The 21,924-nt window shown below is 27.8% G+C and overlaps 2 protein-coding genes across 2 annotated transcripts in view; one reads left to right on the top strand and one right to left on the bottom strand.

The window, feature by feature from the left end:
• The first annotated feature begins 1,111 nt into the window (after window positions 1-1,111).
• The window catches only part of LOC119605487 (protein gone early), a 38,290-nt gene continuing 17,477 nt past the window's right edge, over window positions 1,112-21,924 (top strand). The window contains 4 exon segments of the mRNA XM_037958630.1: window positions 1,112-1,846; window positions 10,311-10,671; window positions 10,804-11,139; window positions 11,209-11,370. Coding sequence (XP_037814558.1) covers window positions 10,410-10,671; window positions 10,804-11,139; window positions 11,209-11,370 — 760 coding nt within the window. The 5' untranslated portion in view covers window positions 1,112-1,846; window positions 10,311-10,409.
• Window positions 11,612-13,036, bottom strand: LOC119605490 (pupal cuticle protein 36). Its single transcript, XM_037958635.1, has 3 exons — window positions 12,822-13,036; window positions 12,009-12,744; window positions 11,612-11,944 (listed from the first exon to the last, which is right to left on the bottom strand). Exons 1-3 carry the CDS (start codon window positions 12,834-12,836, stop codon window positions 11,712-11,714), a joined length of 984 nt encoding a protein of 327 aa, XP_037814563.1. The 5' UTR covers window positions 12,837-13,036; the 3' UTR covers window positions 11,612-11,711.

Below are 21,924 nucleotides of genomic sequence, written 5' to 3'. Positions count from 1 at the left end.
CAGCTGTTTGGTGAAATAAGAATTGTTGCCATATGGTTGAAAATACAGAGTTGTACTTAAAAGGTGTAAAATTTAATATGCCTAAAAGTATGCTTTTAAAAATATTTATTTAAATTAAAATACGATTATGATACATTTTTTTTATTTTTTTTTAGAAAATAAAATGTATTTTGAAAATATGCGTTGTATTATTCATAGTGATTTAATTATTTTTCTCACACTGTAAATTTTCTTTATTAGACAAAAAATTAAAATATATATGTAAGCCATACCCTAACCCACATTAGTGGGGTGATCCTCATAAAATTTAAAGAAGGATTTTGGACTCAGAAAGTGATTCTGAGTCGATCCGTATACTAAGGCGGTTGTAGGACCAATATGTTTGTGCGTTACAAACATCAGTACGACTTCCCACTATGGTGGTGTAGGGTATAATAATTCAGGTTAAATCGGTGTCATCGTTTCTCACATTACGTTTGGGAAGTATTCCTATAGTAATTTCCATGAAATATTTTTTCATATTTTTTAACATATCGCTCATTTAATATAAGACTGACATAATCCAAAAAAAAACTTTCCTAGAAAAAATTGAAATATTTTATAACATTTTACTATTAACAAAACGTAGACAAATATTTGAATTATTTGATTACCAGATTTCCTTTTCGTCAATACCGATATTAAATCATTGTCAATATCCGTTAGCGTATTATCGTTAAGTTTAGCAAAAAAAAAAAAAGGATTTCATACATTTAATGACCCGGTAGCGGTATTTCGAATACCCATGTCGTTACTAGTTTCAGTTTCCGATCTTTAAAATTAAGGCATCTTTAAAAGTTGGACATTTTACACAAGTACTATTTTAAGTAGAAAAAGTGCTTTGTACTATGTTACTTTAATGACTTGAATTACTGTGTACATATATAAGTATGTAGTTGGTTTCTCATTAACTACAAAAACAATTTTAAACAAACAAGATCAATTATTCTCTTTTTTCACGTTCACTGTAGAGAACTTCAGAGTACTTATTCGGATAGTGTGGTGATGTTTATTAAAAATGTACTAGACGGTGAAAGACGATGAACGACTGTCTCTTTTTGTAGAACCTTTACAAACAGTTTTCAGTGGTTGATCAACCAATAATGACGTGTTAAACGGTAGAATTTTTATAAAAGAAAACGAAACGTCAAGAGTGTGAATGTGTTTGTGTTAAAAATAAATATAATAGTTAAACATAACAAGAAATAACAACAAAAAATAAAAGTAAATAAAATATTAAATTGTGTTTGAATGAAAAATACGAGAATAATACAAAAAATTAACAAGTGCTCAACCACATTTTAATATGATCTTTAACAAATATTCACAAAACAACAATAATAGTAAATAAAATAAAGATATTAACATAGTATTATTAATTACTGCTTCATTATTATTTGAAATATTTCCAATTATTTTACTACGCAATCAAAATGTGTTAATTGCAGCATCTAATCAAAATTATGGTAAAAATGTCTAAAACTACGAATAAATAAATATTGTAAATTAAAAAGTAGTGTGTAATGAAACAAATGCAATAGGAGAAATGCAAAAAAGCAACAATTGCAAAAAAGCAAAACCAAAAATAAGAGAATTTTAAAAAGTGAATGAAAAAACGAAAAAAGAAAGTCAGTATCAAAGTGCAGACAGCAAGAATACCATAGTGTTTGTTGGGGTGTAATTGAGTAGTCTTCGAATACGATTCAAAAATAAAAACAATTGATATAAACAAATAGTTGTAATACAAAACAAGTTAATAATAAGTGGATTATTTAAATATTTTTGGATATCTGTAGAGAATAGAAAGGTAAATCACAAACATTTTATTTAATTCTTTCATATTCAGTTCAAGTTATAATTGTTACATAAAGGTTTTTGTTCAACTCTACTGAATATTGCCAACAAGCCAGTTTTAGAACTACCTGTTGAGTGTGAACTATTGTGTGACTTTTGGTTTTGTGACAAAAATCTCGTTTTGTGTTTGGAAAATGATGTGAAGCACACTAGAGAAAACCAAACTTGTGTGACATTCTTTCTTGAAATTAAAATAACGACCAAAATATTTATTTATGTAAAAAAACTCACTCACTCACACATTCAGAAATTCGAAATAAAAACATCAACAATATCGACGTTAGTTATTTTCTTAAAGTGACTGTCAAATGCCGGGAAAACCGGTCCATTCAAATGTATCTCCCATATAGTGACTGAAACGTGGTCTCTTTAACTCTAAACCAAAGATGCCAGATTATAGGAAATTATATGTATCTATGGGTTATTCATAAAAGTATTTAGATGGTGGAAATTAGGCTTAATTATTAGATATTTAGGTCTATAAAATAATTTGCCTGAATTTTGTTAATTAACATATTCCATATATTTCCATCTTAGTCTATAGCCTATTTTATGGTCTAGTCTATAGTGTAGTCTATAATCTATCTATATAGTCTGCAGTCTGGTCTATAGTATAGTCTATAAAATATATAAAAAATTTCCAGTTAACTAAATTTGACGTTTTCTAGCAGTTTTTGCAAGTTTCTGAACATATGCCGACAATACTTTCATAAGAAGTATTTTTCTTCTCCTGAAACTACTGCACGCTTCTTCGATTCGAACAGTTTTCATGGCTCTGTACTATACAATATTGCAAAAACTTTCCTTGAGACTAACAACAGAAATGTGAGCCCTCTCTGTATTGGAAATAATTTGCAAAACTGATTACATCCTCTATTTTTTTAGTTTAATCTGGTAGTGCTCTGTGTCTCTCATGTAACTAAATATCACAAGATCTCTCCTTTCTCTTGTTCATAGCTAGTGACATACAAATATTCTACTTACGCTTAGCTCATTTTAAAAATGCCTAACTGCTTCTGCTTTAAAAGGTATTCCTGCATTGAATACCAATTGATTGGCCGGGTTTTGTACTCAAACACGTACGTATATGACCGACCGTCTGTCTATTCATCCACCCATACGCTCATTTCAATTATTATCGATATTTCTTGCAACTCATAAATTTTGCCATGAAAAGAAACAAGTAATTTTTGAAGACATTCTATGTATGCAACGACGACTTATAAAAGTAGAATATGGCTGTTTTACCGGTTTAGGCTGTGGCACGTTTAGAAAAAGGAATAAAAAAACAATAACAACAATATGTATGTTGCATGAAGCAAGAGACAAAAATTATCTTTTAATTCAATACACATGATTTCTTCTTTGTAGCATGTACATATTACATACATATGTATGTACATACATACATTAGTATGGTACCAAATTTAAGTTACTTAAATTATATTTAAACTCAAGGTAAAAAGGTCCTTTTGAAGGCTGATTTTTCATGTTTCTTGCAGTGATTTTTCATGTTTCTTGCAGAGACAAGACAAAAATATACTGGACCGGAAACAGTTGGCGAAAAGGCAATTTTAAACTCAACTTAAATTTTCAACAACTGATATTTTGGGGCCAGTTTAATGTACATACATATTTAGAAACATACATTGTACAAGTCATCTACGTGGACGCGTAAGAGAATGAGTACAAATACGAGTGTGAGCTTAAGAAGATGAAAAAGTTACACACCCGCATTTTATAAATGTAAGCTGAACTTTTACTTTATTCCATACAATACATACCTATCAGATCGTTAAACTTTTTCTTTTTGTGTCTGATATAAAACTCAACGATCAGCATCATCAACATTCACTCACCTACGCATTCCTTTCGAATTCGTTTCGTTTTCTAGATCGTTGTGTTAAAAAGGTGGGATTTACTTAGTTTGTTTACAATTTAATTTGCTTGAAGTCTGTATGGTGCTCCTTAAAATTTTGTAGTCTTATGGGTATTTCTTATTTTGTTAATTACTTAATTATGACGTTTATTAATGAGACAACGGCACGAACTTATTCTTAGTTTTATTGCTTATATTTTAAGTGCTTATTAATTATTATTTAATTATATACTTCTAGTAATTTATTTGAAGTTTTTAGAGTGTATCTTAAAAAAATTGTCTAAAGTCTTTCTTATAACTGCGTAACAGTGGTTGCAATATTTGTTGTTTTTTATTTCTTTTGTCTGACGCATTTTTTGAGTTGTGTTTCCTACCTATTGTTTAAAGTTCATAGACAGTCTGGTGGTTTAGGTTTTATCCCTTAATTATTTTTATTTGTTTTTTTTTTTTTGTACAGAATGTTTGTGTGCATTCGCTTTGTTCTTATTTATATTTTTTTATATTTTTCTGCATAACTTCTTTAGTTTATCTAAATAATAAACTAAAATTTAGGTATGAAAATCAATTTATTATATTTTACTTCTTATATCTTATACACTCGATCACGATTTATTGCCTTCTCTTACAACATTTTTTGGTGATATTAGTTATTTGTACATCATGAGAATTTCCTGTCACGTGCAGAAACATACATATATTTTCCTTGATATTTACATGTATTTGTAATGTTAAGTACAGCTTCGCAGCATTCAGAAGCAGAAGCGATATACATACATACATATGTTCCGGTGTTACTTATATACTTGAGAGTCAATCAATATAATTTAAGATGCGGAAGTTAAATGTTCTTTAATAGAGAGGGGATAAATATGAACAAAATGCAATATTTTTAAGAATCTTTGCAACTGATCTCCCACTTTTTTAGAGCTTTAGAGAGAGAGAGAGAGAAAAATATAATGTATTCGGCAGATTTTAAGGAACTAAAAATATTAGGTCATTGATTACTCAATTTTTATACACACCATCAAAAAAGATGGGTGTATATTGATTTTGTCATTCCGTTGGTAACACATCGAAATATTGGTCATAGTCTCACAAAACCATATACGTATACACTGGGTCCTTATTAAAGATGATCTAGCCATGTCCGTCCGTCGTCTGTCTATTAGAAACTCGATAGCACACGATTTTCTACGAACATTCCTTATTGGTAAGGGTTGTTTGGTATTAAAAATGGGCAATATCGGCCTACGTTTTCTCATAGCTTCCATACAAGTGGCCCCGGTTTGAACCGTCATAACAGTTATAAAAATACTACTGCAATTCGGCATAAACAAGTTGTATACGAACCAAAATCTCTGTACCAAATTTTATTATGATCGGTCCGTAATTAACCCTACCCCCGATATAAGGTTCACTTCAGAAAGTGACTTAAACGCTCCGTACTGGTTTAAAAATACGAGTACAGCGATGAAATTTGACATAAAAGAGTTTTGTAAGAATCAAATTTTGTGAGGATCCGTCCATAATTGATCCTACCCCCAAAATTAGGACCTCTTCGGAAAATGACTTTAACGCTGGTTTAAAAATACTAGTACAATGATGAAATTCGACATAATTAAGTTTTATAGGAACTTTCATAATTAAGTTTTATAGGAACTTTCCAAATTTTATGAGGATCGATAATTGAGCGTACCCTCCATTGGAGGTCCCCTTTAGAAAGTTACATTAATTTTCATTACTGGCTTACCAATTGAAGTAAAGCGGTGAAATTTACCATAAACAAGTTCTGTAAGAACCAAAATTTCTCCCCCAAATGTTATGATCGCTCCACTTCCCCATAAAATGTTCCCTTTAGAAAATGACTTTAACGGTTATTATTGTGTTAAAAATACGAGAACTGGGATAAAATTCAACATAAACATGTTTTGCATTAACCAAAATCGTTCCACTAAATTTTAAGATGATCGCTTCGTAACTGACTGAAAATTACTTCAAAGCGAGTACAGCGATGAAATTCGACAATTATATTGAACCATTTCAAAAATTCTTATCTCTATCTGTCCTTAATGAATGAGAATTAAAACAAAATACACTGTCGGCTTTATTCATCACTCGCATCTAATTCATTCATTTTTATCATACATACAAGTGATCATGCACAAGTATCTTTGTGATATAGCAATTATCAAATTAACAACATTAATGTGTCGTCACTGAAAAATAAATAAAATACAAATATGTATTGGTTTAGGAAAAGTGACACACACCCAGTTCAAAAACTTATCGATACCATCACATATTACTGGTCAATATTAGTTTCAAGGTTATCATAAAACTAATATTTTTTTGTTTTATGAAATTTTCAAAAAATATATTCGATTACAAAAGGTGGCAAGAAAATGTGTTCGAAGTTTAAAAATACTAGGAAAATATTGTGAGATAAAGATACTAACTAAAAAAAGGTAAATTACTATAGAAATAGTTTTTTTAAAAGCGTCAATTTTAGATTGACTTCTGTGAAATTAGTGACAGATGTGTCATTAAAAGTATAAAAAAACACATTTTTATATTATGTGGGTAATTATAATTAGGTACCAATTACACCGTCCGACAAAAAGAGAAAAAATTCGGTAGACACGAAGCGGTTAATATACGTCTGAAACTAAAAATTTAATGGTTCTGTTTAAGCACTTCAAAGTTTTAAAGAAGTACATTTTTCAAATTTTTTTGTATTATTTTTATTTTAAACTGTCAGGATAAAAAGATGTCCTTTAAAATATATATTCTTTAATATATATTTAGGTTTTCAATATTATTTTTTCAAAACAATTTTGAAGGACATTTGACACCAAATTTGGCATAGTAGTTTAAGCAGAAGCAATTAAAACATTTTTTAGAAAATGAACTCCTTTGAAATTCTAAAGTCCTTTTACAAGGGAACAGGATCACGAAATAAAAAACTGTGAACGCAGTTTTGCTTCATTTAATCTCAAGTTTCAGACTTATATAGTCTGGTTCGTGTCTAATTTTGAGTGTCGGGCGGTGTTATAAAAAATATGTTATAATATAATTTAATCAGAATTGGAAATTCGTGTTTTTTTTTTAAATTTAGGACCAAAAAGTAAATAAATTTTTTTTATTTTTCGCAATAACATTAAATGTTATGTTTTGATCTAAATTTGATTAGTAAAAATTTAGGTTTAACTTAATTAAGAGTTTAAACGTAATTATGTACGCGTACACGTTTTCGATTTCTGATTTTTTTTAAAATTATAAAATGACGTAAAACATTTAAAACCGTTTTACTCGAAATCAAGTCTTTTGATTTCTGAACCACTATAAGAATGAGTGGTTTTCTTTTGGTTAATAAATATATAAATATATACTTATATGATCTTTCTATGCGGTCTAGATTTTTAATCGAATTGTAACGAAAATAAGCACAACAAATTATTAATCATGTCCGACCATATGATGCCCTACACTGGCAATTTTCGAAAGACTCAATAATGGTGGTTATATAATGAGCTAATCTAGGTAGAATTTGTTAGGTAGGTAGGTAAGTTTAATTAGGGCTCGACGATTATTGTCGTGAAATTTTAAAATTTCAGAAAGGGAACTTAAGTGAGTGAAATTAAATTATATAAAAAAAGATCGAAATTTAGTAGATTAGAAATTTACGAACGGACATCGCCAAAATGTCCCAGAAATTGATTTTAACTCGCAAGTTATTCTTAATGGTATCTTTGTAGGGTGTAATAATAAATTTATATACATAACATATTTCAAATGCTTTTTGTTTAAACTATAGAATGTAAACGTCTACAGATCTACATATAACCAGTTGCGAAATGTGATATTCTACTCATACTCCATGTGTGCTGTAGTCTACATCATTCTGGGAGGTTTTATATGTATTTTATTTAAATCTCGTTTTTTTTTGTATATTTTCCAACGATTCATGTGATTTCTATTATAAATGATTTAGCACCTTGAGAAATCATCTTTTGTTAAGAGTAGGTGCATTTTCAAAGTTCTCAATTAGAATTAAACACAATTATAAATTATAAAAAACGAAGCATTCAAACTAAAGATTGTGCAAACGTTTCTCTGTCTGTCAGTTTAATGTAATTTAGACCAATTTGATATGGCTGTTTGTGTCTCATGCCATGTCTTTAGAATCAAATGATGACACGAGCGTATATCTTTGAAGTACATACATTTGTGAAACCAACCATCTTTAGTATTGCATTTAATGCCATTGTATTTGGGTTATCAGACTCATTCTGTTGATATACAATCCGAGTAGAATTAAAAAGCAAAAGATGTTTAAATTTATTTACATTCTTATTTGTAAAAACATTAACTATTATACATTACATTCATACATGTGTAAGTAATTGAGATTTGTTTAATTTAGTCTTGGCCAAAAGAGCATGAACTAAAAAATTGTGTTTAATGTTTTAACTTTATTTTAACTTGCCATTATAATTATGCCAACTAAGATACTCACATTTCGGAATAAATTTTTATTTTATCTTATCTTAAAAAAAATACAAAGAAAACAGAAAAATAAAATCGTTCTCAATTTTTAGTGATTCAAACTCTCTAAAATAATCACATTACACAAGTTTGTATGTACAAATATGAATGTACTTACTTACTACTATATGGAAACATACTAACGAATACATAGATACATACATATTTATTTCAATTTAATTTTTAGTAACTGTATAGTTTATTTGTTGTCTCGTTATCATCATTATCAAAATAAATTAATTTTGTTGAAATCAAATTTAAAATGAAAAGTTATAATAATTTTTTTTTTTTTTTGGTAATTTACTTATATTACACTTTATTATTTTTTTATTGTCAAAATTTCAATTTTTTGACAGTTTATGTTGACAACATGATTCTCTTTTGACAAATACATTGTCAATTATGTCACTTAATTTTGGCCATAGATCATAAATATGTATCTACATACATATTTACACAAAGTTTTGATTTTATAATTGTCTTAAATTTAATTAAACTGAATTTAAAGTCATTATGTCATGATAAAATTATAAACTAAATTATTTCGTTACTTATTATATTTTATTCTCATTTGTGTGCAAAAACATGAGTATAAATGTGGTCTGAAACAGTAATGCGGTTCTCTCTGTGGCCATTTAATATGACATTGTGTTACAAAATAATACTGACATGTAGAGTATGTAGTTAAAACTTTATAATTTTCATGGCATTTATATATGCAGAAGTTAGATAACCTTATTAATCTTAGTCCCCTTTTACAAAACCTTTCGATCTTTCAACTTTTTGCAATTTTTTAAATCAAAAGACTTTCTTTAAACTCTAAAGAAATATAAAAACGTGTTTATATGTATGTGACATAATTTTTGTTAACGACTGTATGAATTGCATGGTGATCTGTTTTATGCTGATCATCTCTTTCTCTTGGTTCATTGCTATTATATGTATATTTGCTTGAACTATACGGCAAATTGTCATCAATTGTATCCAATTTAAATACAAAAGAAGTTTTGCATTATTGTACTGTTGTTTGTTCGGAATAAAGGAATATAACGGGTGTTCCAAATGTTAGTAGCACTTTTTTATACATAATAAAAGCTTTATTAAAAAGAACAAAACTCCAATTTAATGGGATCAAGGATCAGCTCTCAATTGGGCAAATAACATTCCCAAAATTCACCACAAAGTGCGGAAAAGAGTAGAATTATTGTAGTTATACATATTTGGAGCACCCTATGGTATGAGTATGTTTTAGATAAATTTTATAGTCTGGGAAACTTATTCAAATTCACATTCTAAAAAATTAAAAGCTTTGATCTTAAATTAATAATATGTACATATAAAAATATTATATTTAATATTAGTTCTGTTTCAATTATCTTCATTTATAGTATATGCAGATAAGATTATTTATGACTTTCAAATTGCTTAACGGTTAATTTAACTATTTATTTCGTAATAGTTAGTAGTTTAATGTAAGAACTTTCCATAAACTATTATCTTATGAATGAAAGATATATTTTATATTTTTAATATAAAATTAATAAAAATATATATATTTTAGAAACCAAGGTCAAGGTTTTGTTTACATGTTAATATTTCTCTGTAAATATTTGATTAAAAAGCTAAAATTATAAAACCTTAATGACTTTTTAATTGTTTTGACATTTTATAAAATTAAAACTTTTATCAATATGTAATGGGTTTATTAGTAAACAGTTAATTAAACATTTTATGCAGAAAATATTTTATTATTAAAATATTTTGGTTATTTTTTACACTTAATTATAAAATTTAGTAGATTGTGCTGGATTTTTAAATATTGCATATTTTATTTTAATATTTTAAATCTTTTGCAATAGTTCTCAAATATTTTTTGAAGAATTATTATATTTTATATAAAAGCTTATTAAATGTGTAAAATATTTAAATATAATTAATTACAAAATACAAAACATGTTAATAATATGATGATTTATTTTTTTTTTATTTACAGATCAGTTTTAATTTAGAAACTAATTATTCTAAACAAAATATGTACAATATTTTATGAAAATAAAACAATAAATGCATTAGTAGTAATATTTTATACAATATGAATTCGAATCAAGGGAAATTTCGACCTACCATAAGTGCAATTGATGAAGTTGATGACCGGAATTTAAAGTTGGATGATGCAAAACAGCAAATAGAAGGCAGTGAAACGGCGCCATTAACGACAAATCAATTAAAATTAAACATAGATCAAAATGTAGGAGTTCCCAAAGATCTAGAATCACAAAACGATCGGCATGATAACGATGTTCAAGCGGAAACACCGATTTCGGGTGGTCCCGGTTCAGTGAATGGCTTTAGAGGTTGGTACTATGCTAAATCATCACCATTTCATTGCCACTTTTTAAATGTTACACGCACTAATTCACACTCATTCACGCTTTGTTTTTTTTTTCTGTGGAATACTTTCTCCATTGTAGCCTTTTTAATTCCAGGTCGTATGTCATTCGATGCCTTAATGAGATTATCTCGGAAAAGACGTATTATGTATGTAACCACAGCATGTCTGTGTGCTGTTCTGCTGATAATCATTATAATGATGATTGCATTTTGGCCAGAAGTGCCATTTTATCTTAAGGCTGAATTATGTTTAGAAAAGGAGTGTGTTCATTCAAGTCAACAGATCTTGCTGTGGTCTAATACTTCTAAGAATCCTTGTCACGATACTTATCAATGGGCTTGTGGCAATTTTGACAAAGAATTTGCTGAAAACGATTATTATGTAATCAAAAAAGGGGAGTGGAATTACAAGACTTACAACGAATATCAAGGTGAGTTTTTGGTAAAATTACTAATTTAAATAAACCGATTAATGTATAAACTTTTTTACAAAAATTTAGAATTAAACGAATTAAATCGTTTTATATCAATGTTGCCTACGTCATCGGTCTCATATTCAGTAGAATCAATGGTTACAAGTCTATATCGATCCTGTAGAGAAATCGATACTCTAGATAAATCACAATCAGACTTGTTGCTTAAAAAAGCTATAAATTCTGTGGGTAAGTGAACATTATTTTGTATAAAAATAGTTTGTATGTTTTATTCATACTTGGAATATAAATATTTCGTCCATTACGTCCATTAATAGGATTTAAGCCTATTTAAATAATTTTTTTTTAAATGTTGTATTGGGAACTATAGCACGTTAGTATTTTATAGAAAATGTTACATAATCTTCATTTAAGCATTATACACATACGTATGTTTATCAATTATACCAAATTAAATGTTGGACATAACTCCCGTTTCAACGTTTTTATTCTTCTAATTTTAAAAAAACTTAACATTTACTCGTATACCATTAATACTTTTCGAGTGTTTAAAAATGCGATAAAAACTATTAATGACCAGCAGGAGGCAAGTAAGCAGAAGATTTGGCTCCATTACCGCCAACAAATGCACTAGAAATTCCAGAACCGCCACCAATAGCGTTACCAGAATTGCCAAATCCAGCACCAGTACCGGCACCTGAAGCACCACCATTAGATCCATCCAAAATACCAACAACCGACTGTTGGGGAGCAACGCCAGCATCAGTATGTTCGGAGGTGCCTTCGATTTTATCGTATTCGGCTGCAAATTAAAATTGTTGTTAGAAACAATAATACAAATAGGAAGTGAATTTAGATAAAATTACCTTGAATTTGTTTTTGGGCATGTTGAGCTTCTTCTTCGGTCTTATATTTAATGAAGAATACTTCAGGTTTGCTGGGTACGGATGGAGCAGGAGTAGCAATGTCGCCAACTTCCAAAGAGCTATCCTTTTTGGACAAAACGTAAATGACGGTCTTTTCTTCTTGGGGAGCATATTCGGCAGACAACTTGACATTGGCATTGCTGGATGATGGAGCTTTAATGAAGACGACGCGATAGTTCTTTTGAGGACGACCAATAACTAAATGTTTGGTGCGTTCCAAATTTTCGTTATCTTCGGGTGCAGCAACAGTAATGAATTGTTTATGCACGAAAGGAGCTTCGAATTGGGCTGAGTGCTGTTGTTGTTGGGAATATTGATTGTAATTTGATGAGCTTGATTGGAAACCGCCAAATGATGAGCCACCACCTATGGAACCAGAACCGAATGATGAACCACCGCCAATAGAACCAGAACCAAACGATGAACCACCACCAATAGAGCCAGAACCGAATGAAGAACCACCGCCAATAGCTCCAGAGGAGAATCCACCACCATTACCTCCTTGGAATTTTCCAGCACCACCCCCAAATGAAGCTCCAGAACTACTGCCCAATCCTCCAAAACCAAGACCACTGAGCCCTCCAATATTGCCAGAGCTTCCAAAGCTGCCAGAAACACCACTACCGTAATTGTATTGTGGCTTAGCCAAAGCTAAAGCAGCCATTGAGCACAATGTCTAAAATTATAAGAAAATAATTAAACATTATTTGTGATAATTCCAAAATGGCTTAGAATAATATTCAAATCCTTTACCAAAAATACGCGCATCTTATTGAACTATTGATGTTAGAAAAATCTTCTCAATTGTAGATTTGTGCAGTTAACGTGAAACTGATGGCTATTAGTCAAGTCATCAACATTTTTATACAAAATCATCTTCCGAAACCTCAACAAATTGTTTCTTTAAAATAACAAGATAATAGTGCCAAAAGCATTGTATACCATTTTTTGGGGTGTATCAATCAACTTTTTCTATATAATTTTTTATTTCTTCTCGTACTGTTTTATTTTTTATTTCTTTAATTGATCAATTAATTTCCTTAGTAAGTCATTGCTTTTGACACTACTAATACATGTCTTGATTGAAGATCACAGACAAGCTGAACTTTCGTATGGGATTTACTTTGGAATACCAGTTGTTTTAATTGATATTTGTCATTTCTGTTGTGATTATTGTTTCGTGTTTGTTTGCATATTTAATCTTTGTGTATTTTATAATTTTTAATCTTTATACTAATTTTAAAATTTTATGTTTTTTCCTGAGTTTTTTTTGGACACTTCAAGTGCATGTTGTTTGTTTATGTTTGAAATAGATAAATATTTTGATAAAAATACTGTGGATGTGGATCACTAGATAAAATGACCCACAAAGTTATGATGGTAACATAACATACATCGAAAAGAAGCGAAGATATTTATGTTTCAAAATCTATTTGGTTTATAATCCTAAACACGATAATTTTCCAATATTCACTTATTTACTTTGTTAAAACTGAATTATTTATTCAATCTCTTAATAGCGCACTGTGTCACTCGTACATCATCATTTCAAAAGTTCATATTTCATTTTCGATATTTTTTGTTGTTTTTTGGATTGCTTTATTTGCCTTATGTTATTAATTATCATCTACTGTTTGTAACCGTAGCTACATTTAAATTTGCATATAATCAATGCATGCAAAATTTATTGCAAAAAATGCAAATTTGACATTGTGGCGTAAATGGCACTCAATTCATCACTCTAAAATTGTATTTATCTATACGTATACATCTGCATTTTTATTTCTTTTGTTTGAAATGAAAAATTAAACGATAGATGTTAATTTGTATGGTACTTCCTTAAATTTGTTTTATACATAAACAAAAAAATATCCAAATTGTATACCAACATTTTGGTATACAAAACATTTCGTATTGTTTGTAACGTTCTTTGATTTTAGTCTATTTAACGGCTTTAAATTGATTTCTGATTTGCATTAGCTAGTTTTTGATAGTATGTAAATTAGTGTTAGATATATATATCGATATCTCATTATTCGGAAGACAAATTGCTAAAAGAAAACCTTAAGTAAAAATTACCTTTTTTAAAATATTGTCAATCAAAAATGGACATAAAGTTAAAAAAATTATTAAGAAAATAAAACAATTGGATTCAGTTCCTGAAACCCACTTATATTCGTAAAGAATACGGAAGAGTTTTTCTACCTATTCTAAATATGGTGTTATGAACTACTCTACTAGGTGTACGTGGATGGTATTTTTAGTTTTTGTAATTTTGTAACATCGTGTAATTGGAAATTTGCTAGTTCTAATCAACCAGTTATGAATTATTTTTGTTACTCACTGTTATTGTTAATCTCTTCAAGGATGTTATCAAAATCATTTGATTAATTGTACAAATTCATAAAAGAGTTAAAATATTTCCCAGCTACTTTTTAAAACTCATTAATTTAATATTTGCATTTAAATAAACACGTTTAAGTTAAATGTATTTAATAGCATAAAAAATTAATTATAATCTAAAGTGATTAAAGTTATCAACCTATAGTTTTTTAGTTTAAAATTAAATATGAATTGTTATTGTCTTCTTTAAACATTATTTCTTTTTCCTATAGAAATATATTCCAACATGTTTGAGTTGTGTCAAAGAAAAAATTTAGGTAGTTATAATGTTTGATTAAAACATGATTAAGCGTTTTTTTAAAGATACATATTTATATTTATATTTTTTCTTTTTATTAGTTTAAATTGCAAACAGGTGTTTCTTTAAATCGCATTCAGACTAAATTTAGTTTGAATGACAACTCTTCATCATACTTGATTTGTTATTTAAATATTAAAATTTTGTTCTGTCGGCAGTTTTAATAATATAATAGAACAACAACGATGTCAAGACGGAGTTTTTATTTTTAATTTTTAAATATTCGTAAAATTTGCAGGATTTTAAAATTTGCTGGATTTTATAAAATCTTTTTAAATATTATTGAAATTATTCCAATATGTCGTACAGTGTAAATATTAAAATTTAAGATAATTACCCTGCTTCGCGTTATTTATATAAAACGAAATACATAATAATAAAAAAGTACGCTAATAAATTTTACTAAAGTATTATATATTATGAACAGGCCCTTGTTCCTCTCAATCCGAACGGAAATTTTTTCTTGAAAACAACGAAAAAAAGTGAGGAATTTTGATGTAAATGGATATGCAGAAATTCGTAGCCAATGAATTACTGAATATTTTTTTCTGGCAAAAATAAGTCTAACCGATTCGAAAACTAAATTTCAAATAAAAATTGACATTGGAGAGAACATTTAATTCGCATAGAATTTGTTGTGCATTTAATAATATATTTTTCAAGGATATTAGTATGTATCGAATCTATCCAAAATAAAGACGACGGTTGTATCTTATCCCAATAAGAATTCAAAAAACAAATTTCACAAAATTTTAATATTTTGTGAAAGAAGCTTTAAAATCACGCTTAGTTTACCTGTCCTTTTTTACGATTTTTTAAATAAACTAAATTTTCATCAATTCTTTTTATATAAAACTAGCATACCCTGGGTGCTTCGCTACCCTAACTTAAATTAAATACATACAAAATTTTGTTTACTTTTATAGAAAATTAAAACATTTTCAGTTTTATACGTTCAATATCACGTGATTAAACTCGCATTCAGTAAGAAGCTTGTATTTTTAGTTTCATTCATTTTGATTCCACATTATAGAAAATTTCGAAAGTAATATTTGAAAAAAGTACTATAAAATACCTCTAATAGATTATCATTGAATAAAAATTTTTATGTTTCTGTGTTCAATATTATATACAATTCAAAAAATATAATTTGATGAATGAAAAAGTACTTCACTAAGGTCCCTACATTTTAAATTTTATTTTCAATATCTATGTTCAATATCGTAAAAATATTAAAAAGTACCATCGTAAAAACGAAAAAGTACAAAAATCTCTCTCAATAAATTCTCATTTAATAACTACCGTTGTTCCGGTTAACCATTATAAAGAATCTAAAAGGTATCATTTGAAGAATAGAAAAGTACCAAATAGTTCCCACTTACAGAATATTATTCAGTCAAGACCATGTATGTTAAAATTAGAGTTCCTAGGTTGAATATTTTAGAAAATTAAAAAAGTACAATTTATGAGATAAAAAGTACTAAGAAGTTGTATCTTATAAAATCTTATTCAATAAGAACCGTGTATGTTTAATAATCATGTGTTTTGAGTTCATATTAAAGAACATACAAAGAGTATCATTTAGAGGCAGAAAAAGCGAAATAAATTTTACCTAAGTGGAAAGTAGTAATAAAAAGAGTACAATGTTTCCCCTTTTCGCTTAGAAATATACTTTTTCGAGAAGTAAGTTTACAAAATGTTCCGTATTTAAATCTATATATCACAGATAAAACTCAAACGATTCAAATCTGCATTCATTTGTTCCAGAAAAATAGTGCTTTCAAAAATTAACAAACAATTTACTCGAATTTGGTCTTATATAGGCCTTAGTACTCGAATTCCAAAATAATATACCAACAGCTTATTTTGTGTGAGTAAATAAAATGCTTTTTCATATTTTATAAAAATTGGCTCAATGAGTTTGAATAAAATTAAATTTCCCGTTTTTTCCCTTTTCGGTACTTTTTTCCCCAGTGAAATAGCAAAAATTTTATTACAATAAACATTACAGAGTTTGTCCGTAATTTAATAGGAATAATTCAATAAACCGAAAAAGTTTTCTTAATGTGCTAAAAAAAGTACCATAAATACAGTTTTCTCCCTTTTACACCCAAAAAGGACTGTTTTATAAAAAAGTACGAAACAGGTGTCTCATAATTTTGGGAGATGTAAATATTTATAAAAATTTTATTATGTTAATTAGTTCAAAAGTTATAAAGGGCCAAAAAAGGTACCAAAATCACCTTTGTTACACATTTTTACCCCTTATAAGTACGAATTTCAAAAAAGTACCAGACACCCATCTGCTCATTTCAAGAGTAGATAAAGGTGCATTTAATAGTTAGATAGTTAAGAAAACCAGTTTTACCCGTTTTTTCCCCTTTTTACCCGTAAATGTACAAATTTCCAAAAATCCCTCCTTAGTGGATCTACATAACCAAAAACACATCTACTGTCAAAATTTCATGATTCTAGGTTCAGCCGTTTGGGCTGTGCGATGATAAATCAGTCAGTCAGTAACGCTACTCTTTTATATATATATATATATATATCTTAATCTTTCATTCTTATTATAAACCTTTTGAAATCAAAATATTACGAATAATAGATTTTTTGGAATATTTTCAACTACAATTTTTTCGGAAAAGGTTGAAAAACCAACAATGTTAATATTCAATATGAATATTGAAAAAATATTTTTTTCGTTACGGACCGTTTCAATTTTATTTAAAATTGAAAAAGGCCCTTCAAAACCTAAAGCGTTCGATTTATAAATCTTATAAATTGCAAAAAAACTCCATTCCGATTGCGAAAAGTCTTTTAACTTCTTTTAAGTTTGATTTATTCTAATAATTTTCAGATTAGTTAAATTTTAATTAAAAATCCCCATAAATCGATCAGAAATAGAAAATCTGTCCCTTTTACCAAAATATTTGTTAAAAATTCCTACAAAAATAGAATTGTTAGAATCTCATCGATGCGTATTTTTGTACTGAACAATAAAAAATATTTTTTTGGTTGTTCCTCAGTATAATTTGTAAAAATAAAATTACCTAATTTTGAGTTGAATACGAAAAATTTTTTTGAAATTATTGGTCCACTAAATGGTTTTTAGTGGATGTGGGATGAATATTATATTCGATTTTTATCGTAAAAAAATATTTAAAAAAATGTTTGGCATTTGGTTTGGTCCACTTTAGAATTTTCAAGATTATTTTAGAATTTATATGCCCCTTATAATAAAAATACCCTAATAAAAATTTTTATTATATTTCCCGGAACTGAGGCCATTTTCTAAAAAAATAGTTTTTATTTAATACGATGCGTATGAGACATATTCCTACAAAAAAGTGATCTGTCATTCATAACATTTTATCAAAGGTTTATAGATCAAATTTCGTAAGAAAATTTGCCATAATTGACAAATTGTTATAAATAGAATCCATAATGTTAAATATTACTTATTACTACCAGACTCTTATAAATTTGATCTAACTTACCCATATTTATCCTTTATATCAACACAAACTTTATACACACATTTTTGTTTTTAATCAAAAAAATACAACTTGACATCTTAACGAATCTCAACATAAACTAAATTCATTTAAAATTGTCTAAAATGATTGAACTGATAATGTCAATAGATAGAGCAAAATTAAAAACTATAACAACTACTCACAAATCAATAACAATATAAAAACAACAACATTTAAAAACATAAACTTCAGTTTAGTATTTTAGCATAGAAACTACTCAATTTAAGAAACAATATCAAAAAGATAAATAAACATTTGAGTGATTTCCTACTCTATTGATTGTTAAATGAGTATTTTTAGGTATCTTTAAGATAGTTTTTTTCTTTCTAATATTTGTTTGAGTGCGTGCGGTTTTAAAGGTATTTGAAAAATCCATAATTTATGAGAAATTAATGCAAATTCTTTATTGTGATAAACAAAAATTTGAACTTGAAATATTTTCCTTCTCTTGTCTTGTTGTAACAACTTAATTGAAATTTATTTATTTGAAAATAATTGTTATTGATTTTAAATTTTACGAGTATTTTTGGATTTTTTAATATTGTATTATTTTTTTGGTTTTTTGTTGTTATTATGGTTCTTTTTTAGTTACGAATATGATTAAATGATTATGGTTTTTGGTTTAGAGTTTAGCTAAGGTTGGTGGTTAGCAGTGATGACGGTGGTACTGTTAATGGTAGATGGCGGTGGTTACCGGTTTTTTTGTATTTAAATCTCTTTGATTTATGAGACAGTTGTACCTTGGATCAATTTCAGTTTAAATACGTTTTGAAAAAGAGGGGAAAATCCAGAATATCGGCTTTTTTGTATCTATATTCATATGATGGTATGTTTATATATGAGTGTGTGTGTTTGCGTGCAAGGTGTATGATCTTGGTGTAATCATAAATTCATAATAATTCATGAGATTTCAAATGTATTTATTTACAATAAATAAAGTGGGATTTAATACAAAATAGAAAACAACCTTCTGCAGTATCAGCAAAAGAAATGACTTACGAACACGAAAAGTTCAAGAGAGATAGGGCGAGAGAAGACATGTTACAGAAGCTTAAACTTTGCATTCAAAGAGATGACGACGATGATATGAGATATTTAAGATATCTGTTATATTTGCATTGTTAAAATTCAATGAAAATATTTATGTTTTCTCATTTGCAAATTGATTAGCATTTTGACATTCATTTTATTGTTTTATTACTAATTATACTTTGTCGGCTTTTAAAAATGTTTTAATATTCAATAAACAATTTTATGCATTTCAATAAGAAACATCCATTTTTATTTATTTTGATTCACCGAACAGACTGGCTTTTATTTTATTTTTTATTAATTTTTTAAATATGTATGATTTTTATTTTATTTTTGTTTAAGTTAAATATAGCAGTAGTTTAACAAAGTAAAAAAAAAAATATTTATGGGGAGTGAAACAATTATGAAGCTGATGCCGAATACTGCTGACTGTTTGTTTGGCAGGCAAATTAGACAATGAAAACAACAAAAAAATTATAATTTTTATAATTGATGCAAATGCGTATTTAAAGTGTGAAAACCCAATGGGCGGTAAAGTTAAAGATGTTTTTCAAAATGTTAATTATTATTTTATTCAGCATTTTGTTATTTAAATTTAATTGAAATTATTTAGTTTGCAAAACTCAGTTGAAAAACTTGATTTATTCCGATAATTTGCTGATGAGTTTTATTTTGATCATTTCAAATATGGAATTTGGATTTCACCTATCTAGTCAGAACTTAAATGATTTAAATAAGTTAATTTAGTTCAACCAAATAGTGCATTTTATTTGTTTCGGAAGAAATATGAAAAAACATGTTTTAAATTTTGGATTAAATTTGTTTATTAAATAATGCAAAAATAGTGTTCGAATAATTTGTTAACAGATCATAAATTATATGATTTTAAAATAATATCAACTAGAGTTGAAAAATGCTAATTTCTTTTATTTTTCTTTGTTTTCGAATATACAAATTTATCATTTTGTTTTCAACACCTTCGAAAACAATTATTATTTCATAGTTTTTTTGGTTTAAATATAATTTATAACTTCCTTATTATTGCGAAAATTTTTGTTAATAAGAAATTGATAATCTTGAGAATGTTGTTTGTTACAAATGTCAAAAATAAAACTTTAGTTTTATTTTTATGGAACGTAGGGTTTTTGAGTTGTGATCATTTAGATATAACTATAGGTTAAGTTGAATGGAGGATGTATAATACATCAAATCCGAAGAAATACACCTAGGATACTATCGGGTCTGTTGTGAGCTCCCTTACCAGTGCCTCAAGTAGGAATCGATTCCACGACCTCCGGTCTGACAGACTAGAAAATTAACCACTAACATAACGGAGGTCATACAAAAACAATACATTACTATGTATATATACTACCGGTAATACTCAATAACAACTTTTTTGTAAAAACATATAAAATTTGTTTTTTTTTTTTTTGCAAATAAATTTTGAAAAATTCAGAGCCGATGCGTCATACGCATAATGATTGTCGTAATCGATGCCTCCTATTGTCGAGGAGCTCTATAAAAGTTAATAAAAACATTTCCGACTTTTTTACCTCTAATAATATCATAATAAAAATTCAAAGAAATAAAAACTGAATGTATTTAAAAGTGATTTTTTCAAACTATTTTTGTTTTTATGCAAATTCTTTTCAAATCACAACAATTGGAAAAGATTTAATATCTTCTTTTGTTATTTTATGATTTGATTTGTTTTTTTCTTTTTCGTGAGATTTAAAAATTTGCGTAGGTGTATTTGAAATTTGTTGTTGTTGTTGTGTATTTGTATTGTTTTAGTTTTGAAGTCATTTATTTATGTCTTTGGAGTTGTCAAAACATTTGTTTAAATCGTTGATTTTATGGTGTAATATACGTTTAAATTAAGAAATGAAAATTAAACACATACTAAAAACAAACGAATACATTTTGGTAGTTAACAAGTTGTAGTTAATTTATTTTTTTGTTAACAATCTCATGACATTTGTTAATAATGTTTTCATTAGTGCTGATTATTAGATGAGCAGTTTTCTGCAGCACCAAGGCTATGGGCTATTAATCAATATTAAATTAAATTGGCATTAGATTATTTTTCAAAACTGTCAAAGAAATTAAATTTGAATTTAAATCAGTCTGCTTTGTTTAAAACCAATGACACCGCTGAGTCCATATAGATGTTTGCAGTATTTTTAAAAGATGGTATTAACGAAATGTATTAACTTCTCTGTCAATTTTTAGTAGGATAATTTTACTTGTTCATATCGAATTTAATTTGTATACAGGTACATATGTTTAAGCAAGTTATAAGGCATTTTAAGAGTAGAATCCTATGCGGAGGTTGTGTCATTTATGGACTGGTCTTTATAAATTTATGTACGGATTTTTGTTTCTGAAAGAAAGAAATTACAGACCGATTCTTATAAAATTATATAAGAAGATTATAATTACTTATCCTGCTCTCGTTAGGGTCGCCCCATAGGATCTCTGTGGTTATTCCAAATGGCCTAAGGTGTTTCTCTCACCCATATTTTTCATGCTGCCCTCTTTACGTCAAATGGTTTTGCGTTGACCAAGACATTCTATCCGG

The sequence above is a fragment of the Lucilia sericata genome, unplaced genomic scaffold (genome assembly GCF_015586225.1).
Source record: "Lucilia sericata isolate MDLA Ls3-8-SP2 unplaced genomic scaffold, ASM1558622v1 Contig000490F_arrow, whole genome shotgun sequence".
Lineage (NCBI taxonomy): Eukaryota > Metazoa > Arthropoda > Insecta > Diptera > Calliphoridae > Lucilia > Lucilia sericata.
This window is presented reverse-complemented; position numbering and strand designations above follow the sequence as displayed.

Coding starts and splice junctions, on each gene's coding strand:
- LOC119605490 (XM_037958635.1), bottom strand. Junction 11,945..12,008: donor TGCCCAAAAACAAATTCAAG/GTAATTTTATCT, acceptor TTTAATTTGCAG/CCGAATACGATAAAATCGAA.